This window comes from Lepidochelys olivacea (genome assembly GCF_965140295.1).
Source record: "Lepidochelys olivacea isolate rLepOli2 genome assembly, chromosome: 14".
In the NCBI taxonomy this organism is placed as follows: domain Eukaryota; kingdom Metazoa; phylum Chordata; order Testudines; family Cheloniidae; genus Lepidochelys; species Lepidochelys olivacea.
In genome coordinates this window covers 37,519,239-37,533,483 of record NC_140424.1, presented here as the reverse complement: position 1 = coordinate 37,533,483, position 14,245 = coordinate 37,519,239, and the positions used below count along the sequence as shown (strand labels likewise).

General features: G+C 43.0%; 1 protein-coding gene across 1 annotated transcript; it reads left to right on the top strand.

Moving 5' to 3' along the window:
- Nucleotides 1-10,450: 10,450 nt before the first annotated feature.
- LOC311530597 (olfactory receptor 14A16-like) lies at nucleotides 10,451-11,413 on the top strand (the record flags this gene model as incomplete). The annotated part of the gene is made up of 1 exon (XM_084647414.1): nucleotides 10,451-11,413. One exon carries the CDS (start codon nucleotides 10,451-10,453, stop codon nucleotides 11,411-11,413), a length of 963 nt encoding a protein of 320 aa, XP_084503540.1.
- Between the last annotated feature and the right edge of the window lie 2,832 nt (nucleotides 11,414-14,245).

The following is a 14,245-nucleotide window of genomic DNA, read 5'->3' as shown; positions in this document are numbered from 1 at the left end:
GCAAAATATCCCCCCCACACCCTACCCCCGCTTTCCTGGGGAAGGCTTAATAATAATATCCTCACCAATCTGTACAGGTGAACACAGACCCAAACCATTGGATCTTAACAATGAAAAATCAATCAGGTTCTTAAAAGAATTTTATTTAAAGAAAAGATAAAAGAATCACCTCTGTAAAAATCAGGATGGTATATACTTTACAGGGTAATCAGATTCAAAACAGAGAATTATTCTAGGCAAAACCTTAAGGTATAAAAAGACAAAAAACAGCATAGCACAGCAAATTTTACAAGCCAAAAAACAAGAAAATCTAACACATTTTCGAGCTAGCTTACTTACTAACTTTACAGGAGTTGGAAGGCTTGCATACTTGATCGGTTCCCAGCAAAGGTATCACACAGACAGACAAAACTCTTTGTCCGCCCTCCCTCCAGATTTGAAAGTATCTTGTCCCCTCATTGGTCATTTTGGGTCAGGTGCCAGTGAGGTTACCTTGGCTTATTAAGCCTTTACAGGTGAAAGGCTTTTGCCTCTGGCCAGGAGGGATTTTATAGCACTGTATACAGAAAGGTGGTTACCCTTCCCTTTATATTTATGACAGCATATATTTGTCTTTAATTAATCTAGGCACTCTGTGTCCCTTAGGATCCTTTTGTACTTCATCCACAGCTTATAATATATAACTGCTATAAGCAGTAGAAAAATATTTCCTTATCCCTGTATTTATCTTTCCACTTTGCACTATTAACATTAATTATTTCCTCAGCTAGCCCATCTGTTTCATTGGTATTGGGTTAAGTACTATATCAGCCTCTTTATAACGGAAATAGAGGATCTGTTTTTTGATATTCTCTTAGTGTACCCTATTCCAAATTGACTTACCTGATTTGAAAAGGCCCACAATAGAATTTATAATTCTGTTTAGGCTTTGTAACCCCCATGTTCTGATTGCCAGAGGAGACCTGATTTTCCTGACCTCCTATAGTACCTCATTTTTTGTAGGATATGCAGCCAGTCTCTCAAATCAAACCAACATGTAAAACCTGGATACACTAGTATCATTACAAAGACCAATCTCTGCCATATTCTAATTTAACAAATTTAAAACCCCAGATATATGCATAACCTGAACATTATTTATCAAAGGCCCAGATATCAGAGTAGCAGTGAGTCCATCTTTGGTCCTACTTCAAATTCTGTACAGGAAATGGGTTCTGCAGTTGTCACTGTGGTGATCACTGAGTGGATCTACAACCCATAGAATAATTTTGTTGTTTGTGGTACATGGTTCCCTTCGGGTCCCTCTTTCTTTGGAGAGGAGATCAATACTTATTTATAAAACACTTGTTCTTCCTTTGTTAAGTTCTAAATTAACAAGGAAATGCTGTTGGCAAAACCAGACACCTGATTGCTATTTGTACTTTCAATTGCATTGTGTTTTACGTTATTAGTTGTTCCATTATTATCAAGTTTCCATACAACAAAATATACAGAAGATTTTGTCCAGATAAAATATATCACAAAGAAGTTGCGGATTCCTGTGAGATCATGTTATTGGTTGCAATGCATTGTTTCAGAAGGTCCCCACTACTGCAGTTTTATGGATGTTGAGATATGAACCTCATTTACTGCCTACTGGGAAGCAGATCCATAGGAATGGCCCTGGTAGGATGTTGCCTTCTATGACTTCTTCTGCTGGGAAGAGAATTCTCTTTTGAACAGCTTAAAGTTGTTAGCATAATGAATTTTATCAAACTCTTATTTCCAGTAACTCACTTTCATGTATAGGTGATCTTTATGCAAAAAAGTTTACTTTCCCCCTTTGACTTTCTGTCTTTTGATGGATAGTGTAGCAGATCAAACACTCACCACCGTGGCCCCTCCTGCTGGCTGCCTCAGGAATTAGCTCAATTCCAGGCCCTCATGTCCCTCCCAGACCCCAGTGCCCCTTTACCTTGGGGTTCTGCCCACAGTAGTACCCCCACACTCAGTTTCCCCTCCCAGGGGGGCACCCAACCCTCTATACCCACCTTGTTTCAGTGGCTTCTGCCAGTTATCATCTAGCCCCCATTCTCTGGGGCAAACTGCAGTCTGTAATAGCCACTCATCACTAGCAAGAGGGGTTGGACCTGCTGCCTTTCTTGGCCCAGTTGTCTCCCTGTAGCCCCAGTACCTCTGTTGCCCTTCAGCAAGGCCTTAGCCTGGGGACTCGCCAGGCCAGAACTCCCTAGCCTCCTTCAGGCAACTAGGTCCTTCCCATTCCAAGGCCAGAGTGAGAGTGATCCAGCTCCTCCCTTTGCCCTTATATCAGGGCCAGCTGTGGCCTGATTGGGTGTGGCCACAGCTGTGGCTACCTCTTCCAATCAGCCTACCTTTTTTCCTAGGAGCAGGGTAACTGCCCCGCTACAGATAGTTACAGGACTTTACCCAAGTTTTTTAATTAATTTGCTTGTTATAACAATTAAACCTCCATTACGGGTTATTAACAGTTTTGTACAAAACATCAATTCCACTAACTAATAAATTTAAAAAAATAATTTTGCCGAATAATTGAATCGATGTTATGATAATTTGCTAAACTGATGATTAAAAGTAGTATGGTACCACTAGTGAAAAGCAACATTGTTTTTTTGTTCTTTTTTTTATAATTATGCACACTAAATTAATTTTTGTTCTTACAATAAAACCAAATAAGACAAAAATAGTTACGTGACACACAAATGTATAGCATATATATATAAGACATCTTACAATTAAGATGAATGTGGCACCACAATTGTTATACTTGGCCACAAAAGATAAGACATTGAAACTTAAATCCATTAAGACAATACTTGCCAGGAAACAAAAGGGATTAAATGATTGATTAGGCAGGTTATCCATTACCTTTCCATTTAAATACTCCCATAAAATGAATTAGAATTCATATTAATTTATTTGCCCCCTTAATTGTATTAATTTAATTAACTTAAGGCAATATACATAATTTCCCCTAATGATTATTGCTATATATAGAAAATTATATTACAAATTTGACATTTGGAGTCCTAAAGGGTTAAAATTATTAATTTCACTGAATTTATTCAATGTATTTATTGCTAAAGTCAGTTTGGTTTGTGAGAGTTTAAAAGGGAAGTTTTGTCACCTTATTTTTCCTCTTTGTCTACACCTGCTTTTATAAATTAAGTATTTTGCTTTTCTGTTTTTTTTTCCCCATGCTGACTTCCAGACAGCAGATCGTATCATTTATGCTAAAGGGTTTATTCTCTTTCCCCACTCCTCACCCCACCTTCCACATCTGGATTTGCAAAGAGTTAAATTTATTTAAAATAATAAATAGAGAGAGAGAGAGAGAGAGAGAGAGAGGAGGGGTGGAGAAAAGTGTAACTTTTAGCTACAAACAAATGCACTTGTATCTTTCGTCTTTTCAAATGACCAGTGGGGGCTAAGGCCAGGGACTGAGTACATATGATGAGCTGATTGTAATGGAGATATGGGATAGGAAATATTCATATACATGCTTTGGTAAATAATGTTTAACAATGAATACTTATAAGAAAATTATGATCTGGACATAGACAGTCATTGCAGGAAAAGAGGATCAATAATTTGCATTATCTATCTAATCTAATCTATCTATCTATCTATCTATCTATTAGTTCACAATCAAACAGAAATCTATCATTATGGCACAATTAGGTTTTGTGTTAGGACAAGGAATGGTCTATCTAATCAGATACCCAGTTTTTATCGACCATATATGCAGCAGTGTACACAACGATGCACAGAAGGAAGAATAAATAAATAAAAGAATCAACCAAATTCTGATGTCCTTTTTCAGGTTGGATGTGAGTAGATTGACATGGGATGCTGCATGGAATGCCAGATCAGTGCAAGTGATGACACTTTTCCATTTACACCAAGGTTAGAACAAAATGACCCCAGGTACGTAACTTATACCAGTGTTTATGTTACCACTGAATTGATCCCAGAGGCATCGGGCCAGAAACTCATCAGTATTAAACCCTTGATGTCAACAGAGCTACTCTGCATTGGCACATTGAGATGGGAATGGGAGGAGCAGGGGGAAGGGGAGGAGCAGGGGGTAGGGCACTGAGGTGAGGGGTGAGCTGTTTGTTTTTTGTGACCAGGGACCCAATCAATCTTAATCCACCTCTGCCATGAGTGGGCAGAAATAGAAGGAACTCTACAAGGTGACTCTCATGCCTCGATTTCCTTGGCCACATGGATTTTATCCCTCTCTGGCAACAAGGACACAAAGAGAATAAGTATCTACAACTGCTACCACCTGAGGAATCTGTTTGGTTGAGCTCAAGTGGTAGAATCATGTGTTTGGGGATTGATTCTGAGACTTCAGTTTCCTACAGTGACCAATTAAGTTTGCAGACACATCCTGAAATCATAGCAGGGTATTCTAAAGTTTAGTTTGAATGTAAAGAGGCATGTTTTATTCACTTCATCACACAGGAAAAAAAGACCTTCTTATTAATTTCATATGTATTGCTAATGATCTAAGGTGATGTGCTGTGGAAGAAGGAGGCAGGTCATGGTCCATCGGCAGGTGAATGTTCTGCAAAAATGAGCGCCTTCCCCTCCCCATGGGGCTGAGACTCAGTGATCTGGGGGAATATGGGACTCACTGATTTAAGAGCTGTAGAAGGTCTTTTGCTGCTCTCAGGATTCTGTCCATGTCCTTTGGGTTATGTCCCATAATTGCCTCACTAGATCAGAGGTTGGGGCAATAGGTGGTCAGTCACTGCTGACCTGTCTCCTTAATGATGTGCTGTTCATCATTCAGGGTTTCAGAATCCCTGCCCATGTCTGCAGCTCTCTGGGGTGAAGGGAAGGTTCAGGACGATTCCCTCCCCCTCTCCAATAATCTGTGCCCGTGGGAGGGAAGGGTCGATTCCCCAAGGGCCCTCCTTTATCTCAGGGTCTCCCTGGGGAGGAGCCAGTGGCTCTTCTCAGGGCCATCTCCTGGGTCTCACAGGGGTTAGAGGTTCTCGCTCCCCAAGGCAGCCTGGTGCCCTATGGTTGGTGAGAGGCCTGGATTTGGGCCTTACTAATGGTCGTGGTTTGTGTGTGCTACAGAGATCCATCACTATGTGGTTCAAAGGGAATCCCCTGGGTGGGTGAGTCAATGCAGGATTGTGCCTCAAGGGATCCAGCCACTGTCTCCCTGGCTGATCCCCAAGTGTCTGAGAGCAGAGCTGCTGGCTCAGTGAGTGGTCAAGAACATGCCCAGCTATTTACCTGACCAGATCTCAGCTGGAGTCCCAGCTCCCTGTGGGAGCACAGAGGGAGTGTGGGGGTTTCCCATCACCATTGGGAGTCAGGAAGCAGAAAAGCTCTGCGTTGGGTCAGGGACATGGTGAGCTCCTATCCTGGGATGCATTACTGCACCCTACGAAAGGCTGAGAGAAACATCAATGGGGTGGGGAGTGGTACCTGAGTCCGCCACTGGGGCCACTCTAGGGCGATACCATCCCAGCCCCAGGATTTGGAGCTGGCTCTGTGCAATCTGCCAAAGGCATGTGCCCTGTTGCTTTTAGGTCTTTGGAAAGATCTTCTCTGAAGGGCAGAGAAGATCCTTTCTGCAGGTGGTGCTGCTGGCCATCTACGACCCCTTGCTGTCCATCAGCCAGGCTGTTCTCCATCTTGGGGGAAGCTGCCCAGCTGATGGGGACAAGGTGAGAGGCTGGATTAGGCTCAGGAGATTGGGGATGGGACCCAGGACCTGTCACCTCTAGGCCCCGAAAAGTCACTCCCGTCCCATCGCCATTCGGTGTCTGGGAAGCAGCAAGGCGAATGAGTCAGAACGGATACCGTGGGTTGAGTTGAATTCAACTCCATGAGCAGGATGGACTAAGGGACTGAATTGCAGAAATGCCACAGCCACAAAAACTCCAGTTCCAATCAGTGCCGTCTGCGCTCCCTCAACACCTCTGAAAACCTGGCCTTCAGTGAGGAGCCAGGACCTCAACCCACTAAGAGAAGGAAAGGGGAACAGCCATAGCCAGGTACATCACCATCCCACTCCTCAGTGCCTCTGGCCCAGCTCCCTTGGCTTGATGGAGCTGCTGAGATTGGGATGCAGTGAGAAGAGATGAGAACAAGCTGGGGACATAGTAGAATGGCAGGGAGGGCCCCTTCCTCCCAAAGGAGAGTCCATGGCCCCTCCATGGGGGACCCTTCCTTCCCTCCACACTGTGTGCTTTGGTGCATGGACACTGCCCCGCCATCATTCTCAATGAGTTCTGTGATTCATTCACTCCTTCGTACCTCTCCCTTTAATACCTATAAGGAAGCAACAGGAAACTGTTTTGGGGGGCTATAACTCAGAAAACCCTTAGTCAAATGACCCCAGATTTGGATCACTATCACAACCCCATGCCCCCTGGAGGCAAACCAAACTTCAAAGCAAACTGAGTGACTGGATTTTAGAGCACTTACAAGGTTTAAGGTTCAAAGCGTATAAAATGGCTGGAATGGAAACCCTCTGGCTATTTCTCTGTACTGGTGCATGAGGACAGTAAGAAGTGATGTGGTGGAAAATTAACCACACATTGTGTTTGGTTCAGAACAAACCTGAGGCCAGCTTTATTCAAGCATGCTCAGACAGGGAGAGTCAGCTGGAGCTGCTCTGGCGTAAACAGAAATATAGGAGCTTATATTGCTGAAAACCACAATTTGCCAAACCCACTTCCTTCAACAGCATTTTTCTTATTTGGCATATAGTGCAAGCTTCAACAGTAGCTTTGCCTTACTTGGTGTTTAGCAAAAACAAGCTTTTTCTGTTATTGACAGGTGTTTTCCTTTGTGGCTAATGGTTTTTTCTAACTTCTAGCAGTTATGGTTACATTTCTTAAGCTGTGCTGTTGCAATTGCCCCTCAATGGCATTTTCCTCACTCTCTTCTTATGCTTCATATACACAGTTAGCGTGACTGAAGATTTAGGCCTATTAGTTTAGGCCTACTAGATTTTTCCTTCACAGTGAACATTGTGTTAAATACAGCTTGGGTTCCCCAAAGATAGAATAAACTCAACAGGCTGAGACATTTTTGACTCTCATCACATCAACAGTTTGAGCTCTAGCACTGCACAAAAAAATTCACCTAGAAAAATCCTTTTTATCTCCGCGACCCCTAGCTCAAATGATTTTTTGAAAAAAAAACAAACTCTTTTTATAGCTCCATAGTCCCTAGGTCTAATGACCCCTAATTCAGTTTACTAATCCTACCCTGCACCCTCTGGAAGCACACCAATTTTCAAGGGAATCTGACTAAGCATGTCAATGTTATGGGCCTTAGAAAGCCGACTTTTAAATGGTAGTCACAACACAACTTTAACTATACTATAATATTTCTAAGTTTGTTTACTGGCTGACTACCCATCTCTCAGATTTCTGTCTATTAACTATGATCTTGGAATATTCCATGAGCATTAAAACGGGATTGTGCTGTTAAACAACGAGAATGCTGACAGAGCAATAAGCATCAAAGTATGCACCACAGTATAGACATTCACCTCATGTAAACTGTCACAGCTCCACAGCACTATGCCAATTTACACCAGCTGGGGATCTGGCCCTTCATATTTGTTCAGTCTCTCTGACATACACAAACCAGTGTGAATTAAACATTGTTAAAATGCCATGCAGCATTGCACCTGCAGCCTAATGAGCCTTTTATTATAGTATTGCCTGCAGTAAGAAAAAAAATGTAATTGCTAAGAAAGAAAGAAAGAAAGTTGGGCCATTCATCCCAATAGAAGTCAAAGCTCAGAGACAGAAAATCTTAGCAACAGTGAATTCCTCCAAAGTTCTGTCCCTAGTGGGAATGAATCGCTCCTTAACATTAAAATTTACACACTTGAAATTAATCCCATGGAACAAAGAATGAAGAAAGTGCGGATGGGTTTAGAACTTTTGTCACATCTTTGGTTTAAACTCACAGGCAAAGAATATGGGTTTGAAACTGTGTAACAGGCGAGATCCCCAGCTGGTGTAAATCAGCCATTGCTCCATTGAAATCAAAGAGCCAGATCCCCAGTTGGCAAAAATAGCCCTAGCTACATGAGTGTGGACATGGTTCTTAGTTGTTAGTGTTTGCTTTGGGTACCTCTTAATGACCTAATTCAATCAGCCCAGCCAGCCTGAGCTGTGGGTTCCCCTGGTGGCTGTACTCCAAGAGCTGCTGATGCAATGCAGGAGAAGGAAGGGTGGGGGGAATCTCTGCTCACCCAGAGGTAATTATGTGGAGTTAATGAAGGAATAGGCTATTCCAGGCCAGCTGAGCATCTGGTGCCACTAGGCTCTTAGCGATTGTAGGTGACATGTCTCTGCTATACATATATATTTTATTCTGCAAGCCCTTTGGGACACCCTTTGAGCCTCAGCCCTGCCTTATTTTTAGCCAAGGGTCCTTCCAGGAGTGCTGCCATTGTTTGAGATCCAGGGAGGGAGCTGTTCCCTGAGGCTAGGTTGAGCTAGTGCAGGTTGTCAGGGTGGTTTGCTTCAGAGTTGAGATTAGAGCTGGGCTCACAACCCTGGAGACTGGATTCAGCTATTTTGCTCCTGCACAAACCAGGATCAGCTCTAGAGCTGGGAGGGGCTTTCAGTCTCTGATCCCATTTAGTCCATCACCTCTCGGACTATCCTGCCCATGGAGGGGAGCAGGGCACACATATCTATGGAGTGGATCCCTGTTTTCTAGGAACTGCAGAGAGACCCAGCAACTCAGGAAACAGTTTCTGGATAATACAGTGATGGGGGCATGATAGACAGATATGATTATTTGGACATTATCACTCTAACAGAGGAGGATCAAATGCATCACAAGTTGGGAAAAATTCTACAAAAACCAGCAAAGTAAGTTTCCTATTTCAATTAAATATGTTAGGGTATTGATATATAGGGCACATCTGGGAACATAAATATGCATGAGAATTGGAACTCTTGAAGAGTTTTACTATCAATTTAATCAAATACCTAGCACCAATCAGACTTATTTTTTTGTTTATTTTTCAGCAGCAAAAATTGATTTTTCATAGAAACTGTGAAAACTCAAACATTTGTTTCATCGTGGCAACTGAGAAGAAAACAATTTTAACTAAAAGCTGTTGAAAACTGAAAAAAAAAAATAGCCTCTGCTGTCCTTGGAAAAACAAAATATATATCGAGGATAGCAGAGACTTTCCATGAAAATGTGTTCAATTCAAAACCCAATTTGCCTTTGAAATAATTAAAGCAGAAAATGTCTGTCTACCTGGAACTGGAAACTTTGCACCAGGATAGGGAACATTAAGATTTTCCGCTAATACCACAATTTCAAACCCATTCGCTCTATTGCAACTGTTTCAAAGGGATAGCTACAGGATGGTTAAACTGAGTGCAGTCAAGTCGATAGCCCCAAAGAATATATTTTAAGTGTCATGATGCTAAAAGACAGAGTTGAAGCCCCTAGACAAAACCTTTCTATCTTGACACTGCCCAAGGAGAGACAGAAGGTCAATGGGATTAGAACCTCAATCTCCTGCTCTAGCACCATATCTGCTGTCCTATATTGCTGCCAGTTAAATGGCAGTGCTGTTGAGCAGTGCACAGAACATACACATAATAAGACACAGTCCACTCCCCTAAAAGCTTCCAGTACTAATGGACAAGGCAGAGAAAGGGAGGGAGGAGATACAGAGGCACAGGGAGGGGAAGTAACTGGCCCAAGGTCGCCCAGCAGATCAGTGGCAGAACCAGGAACAGAACCCAAGTCTCCTGACTGCCACTGACCTGCACAACATAGACATAAAGTCACAGAGGGAAATAATGCAACCTAGAAGTAACTGAGTGATGCTACTAGCCCATCATCACACAGAGATGGAAGTGCAGCTGGGATTGGTGTCCTAAATCAATCTGTAAATAGGTAGCAGGCCGTCTATGTGGAGAAATCATCACAGACGAGCTGCCACATAGGAATCTGGGTGAGTCAATGTCGTATTTCTCTGGAAAGTGGGAATCGGGCTGTGCTGTCATTTTAGTATGTTAGTTTCATGCCCAAGTTGTGGGCTTGCTGTTTGTCACAATAGGTAACCATCTTGGCTAGAACTGTTGGATTTGGATTATACTTTGTTCCATCCTTCATACTGCATTTCTTTTAAGGCCAGAGCCTCAGATGGTGTAAACTGACCGAGCACCGTTGAGTTTAAGTGAAATAATCCAGTTTTCACTAATGTGATAATGCACCGGATTACTGCTTTGAGTGATGGGTGAAGAGCACTTGTGACTCCTCAACAGTGGAAGTAATGAGTGCTGTACACCATTGACATCACATTATGAGATATTACAGAAAGAGAATCAGGATCATTTCCTCTGTCACTATAATCCTGACCATTGCCCTTCTCCTTCCCTCCACAGCCATCACACTGAGGAAGAAAATGTCCAACCGAACCACCGTGACCGAGTTCCTTCTCCTGGGATTCTCTGATGTTCAGGAGCTGCAGATTTTACATTTCATGGTGTTTCTAGTGATTTACCTGGCAGCCCTGATTGGGAATCTTCTCATCATCACCGTTGTTGTCCTTGACCACCATCTTCACACCCCCATGTACTTCTTCCTGATGAATTTGTCCATTCTAGACATTGGCTCCATCTCTGTCACTGTCCCCAAATCCATGGCGAATTCGCTCATGAACATCAGGTCAATTTCTTATTCTGGATGTGTTGCCCAAGTTTTTCTCTTTGTCTTTTTTGTTTCAGCAGATCTTGCTTTTTTGACTGTCATGGCGTACGATCGATACGTCGCCATCTGCCAACCTCTGCACTATGAGAGAGTGATAAACAGGAGAGCTTGTGTCCAAATGGCAGCTGGTGTCTGGATCAGTGTTTTTCTCTACTCTACATTCCACACTGGGATCACGTTTGCAGTCTCCTTCTGTGGAGGCAATATGGTGGATCAATTCTTCTGTGAAATCCCCCAGCTCCTCAAGCTCGCCTGCTCTGACACATACCTCAGTGAAACTTGGGCTATTGCCTTTAGTGTGTGCTTAGCTTCAAGTTGCTTTGTTTTAATAATTGTGTCATATGTTCACATCTTTACCATGGTGCTGAGAATCCCTGCTGAGCAGGGCTGGCATAAAGCCCTATCCACCTGCCTCCCTCACCTCACTGTGGTGTCCTTGTTCTTTTGCACTGCTAACTTTGCCTACAGTCATCCCACCTCCAGCTCAACCTCAACTCTGGATCTCGTGGTGGCTGTTCTCTATTCTGTGCTGCCAGCAGTGATGAATCCGATCATCTACAGCATGAGGAACAAGGAGATCAAAGCTGCATTGAGGAAACTGATAGCGAGGATGTTATCCACCAAAAATAAACTGTCCATTTTTTCCCTTTGGTTGTGATTTCATTCTGTGTTTCTTTATAAATGTAATCCTCTGATGACATTATCGACTCCATGAGAACATACTTTGTCATTTGCTTATGCAGAAAGGTGTATTTAGACAGGTAAAAATGTAGACAAACACCACTCAAGTCGGTGGAGTTACTGTAGATTTACACCGGTGTAAATAAGATCAGACTCTACCTATCTGTCTATCATGTTTTTTGTACTGACACCCATCATCCGAGCACCTTCCACCTCAAATGAATAGCTATAATCAAGTCCCCAGTGGACTTCATGAAGTCTCTCTGTCTTCTTTCTTGGGGCATAAACTCTGCTTGGGGTGCCATGGCTTTTGGTTAATTGTTTGCTTGTGTGACAGAGTGGGGTATGATGGTGTCAAACTGTAAACTCTGTTGTAGTGTGTGTGGAAATATTGGCATGGTGACAGCACAAGTCTGGCCTGCCTCAATGGCAGCCTGTTGTGCTGATTTCCAGACAGCTGCCCTGCCTGGGAAAGGTGTTTGACACCATCATAGGAGGACCTCATTGAGAGCCATCCAGGCGAGAGTCTGAGGCCATTGAGTTTTGTTGTGTTTCGACTACTTGCCCTCCCACATGCAAAAAAATGATTTTTCTATACAGGGGGCCCACACGAATGAATGTTGGAGATGGAACTTCACTGTTTGAACCCATGGCACAGTGACAGGGGCCTATTTAAGAGTGCTGTTCTGCTCTATGCAGAGAGGGGCCAACCATGCCCACACGTAGGAAAGTCTTGCAGGAGCAAGAGCGCGGGAGGGACTCTGCCCATCCTGAAACCTCAGACTCACAGAATGGATGAGATCAGACTAGGGGAGGGGGTGTCTCAGGACCATCTTCTTTCCAAAGATCTGTAACACTCGAGGGCGTAATGCATAAAGTTTCTGTGGTTAAGAAATACCTTTGCTAAACCCATGTTCCTCTCCTTCTTGTCACATTCATCTTAAAGGGGTTCAACCAGAGTGAGCACAGCCTAGATGAAGCTCTGGCAGAGTGTGTGTAAGTGACCTGGGGGCTTGGAGGAACTCAGACACTGGTTTTGAGCTCTAAGGCAGCTGGACAGGGGCCTCCCAGTGGCCAAAGGAAGGGTGTCAGACCAGAGCTCTGAGCTCAGGAATGGTGTCTACAGCCCCAGAGCTAGAAACAACTATGAGACTCTACCCAGATACAATTACCTTGGAAGAACATGCCACCCAGTGATTGGGTCCGCGTTCATGAGATGAGTGACTATACAACTGGGTACTGGGCCAGATTGTAACAGCTAGCTCGTCTGGCTATTGTTTTGTTTTATCAGTTGGTCAATTTGCTTTTATGATTTTGTTTTGTTTTTTTGTGGGGTGGGGAGGGAAATGATTGGCTACCTAGGGGTTTCACAAAAAGAAAAGGAGGACTTGTGGCACCTTAGAGACTAACAAATGCATTTTCAGATGCATCCGATGAAGTGAGCTGTAGCTCACGAAAGCTTATGCTCAAATAAATTTACAAAAAGAAAAGGAGTACTTGTGGCACCTTAGAGACTAACCAATTTATTTGAGCATGAGCTTTCGTGCGCTACAGCTCACTTCATCAGATGCATACCGTGGAAACTGCAGCAGACTTTATATACATAATGGCACCTTAGAGACTAACCAATTTATTTGAGCATGAGCTTTCGTGAGCTACAGCTCACTTCATCAGATGCATACCGTGGAAACTGCAGCAGACTTTATATACATACATACATCTGTATGTATATAAAGTCTGCTGCAGTTTCCACGGTATGCATCTGATGAAGTGAGCTGTAGCTCACGAAAGCTTATGCTCAAATAAATTGGTTAGTCTCTAAGGTGCCACAAGTACTCCTTTTCTTTTTGCGAATACAGACTAACACGGCTGTTGCTCTGAAACCTGTCAAATAAATTTGTTAGTCTCTAAGGTGCCACAAGTCCTCCTTTTCTTTTTGCGGATACAGACTAACACGGCTGCTACTCTGAAACCTGTCATTATGGGGGTTTCAGTAATTTGTCATGTATTCAGGAGAGCAATGTATTATTGCTTTGACTGGGTTTTCTGAGAGAGCTGAAGGTTTGCTTCCCACAAAGATGAAGGGGTGGGGAAAAAGTTTCTGTAGCTGTCTGAATGACTGAGTTCCTGTTGAAATTACTAATTTTAACATGCCTAGAGCCTGAGCTAGGCTTCTTTTTTATTAATGTAAATGTAAATAAATAAAATCTATGTCATTCTTGCTATGGTGAGAAGGCCTTTTTGAAGAGAAACTTACTCCAGTGTTTCCTGAAGAAGAACTGACTCTGGATAATAAGGCCATATTTGGATCCCATTGAAGTCACTGGGCTAAAGCCAGTCACTTCAAAGGGGTCAGGACTTGGCCAACAGCCAATATACACAGGGATCCAAATGTTGCTAAAGGCAGCCTGGAGAAAGCGAATGGGCCAGAGATGTAAGTGTGAGATTCCCATCTTAGCTACACCTGTGCCAATGAAGAGTAGCTCCATTGACATCAAGGGTTTAATACTGATGAGATTCTGGCTCAATGTCTCCCGACTCAATTCAATGGTAACCTAAACACTGGTGTAAGTTACTTGTCTGGGGTCATTTTGTTCTAACTTTGATGTAAATGGAAAAGTGCCAACACTTGCACTGATCTGGATTCCATGCGGCATCCTGGGTCGATCTGCTCACAAGATGAGAAAGGAGCTCAGAATTTGGTTGATTTATTTATTTATTTATTATTCCTTCTCTGTGGATTGTTGTGTAAACTATGTATATGATAGATAAAAGAGGAGTATGTGATTAGACAGACATAGTGATGGGA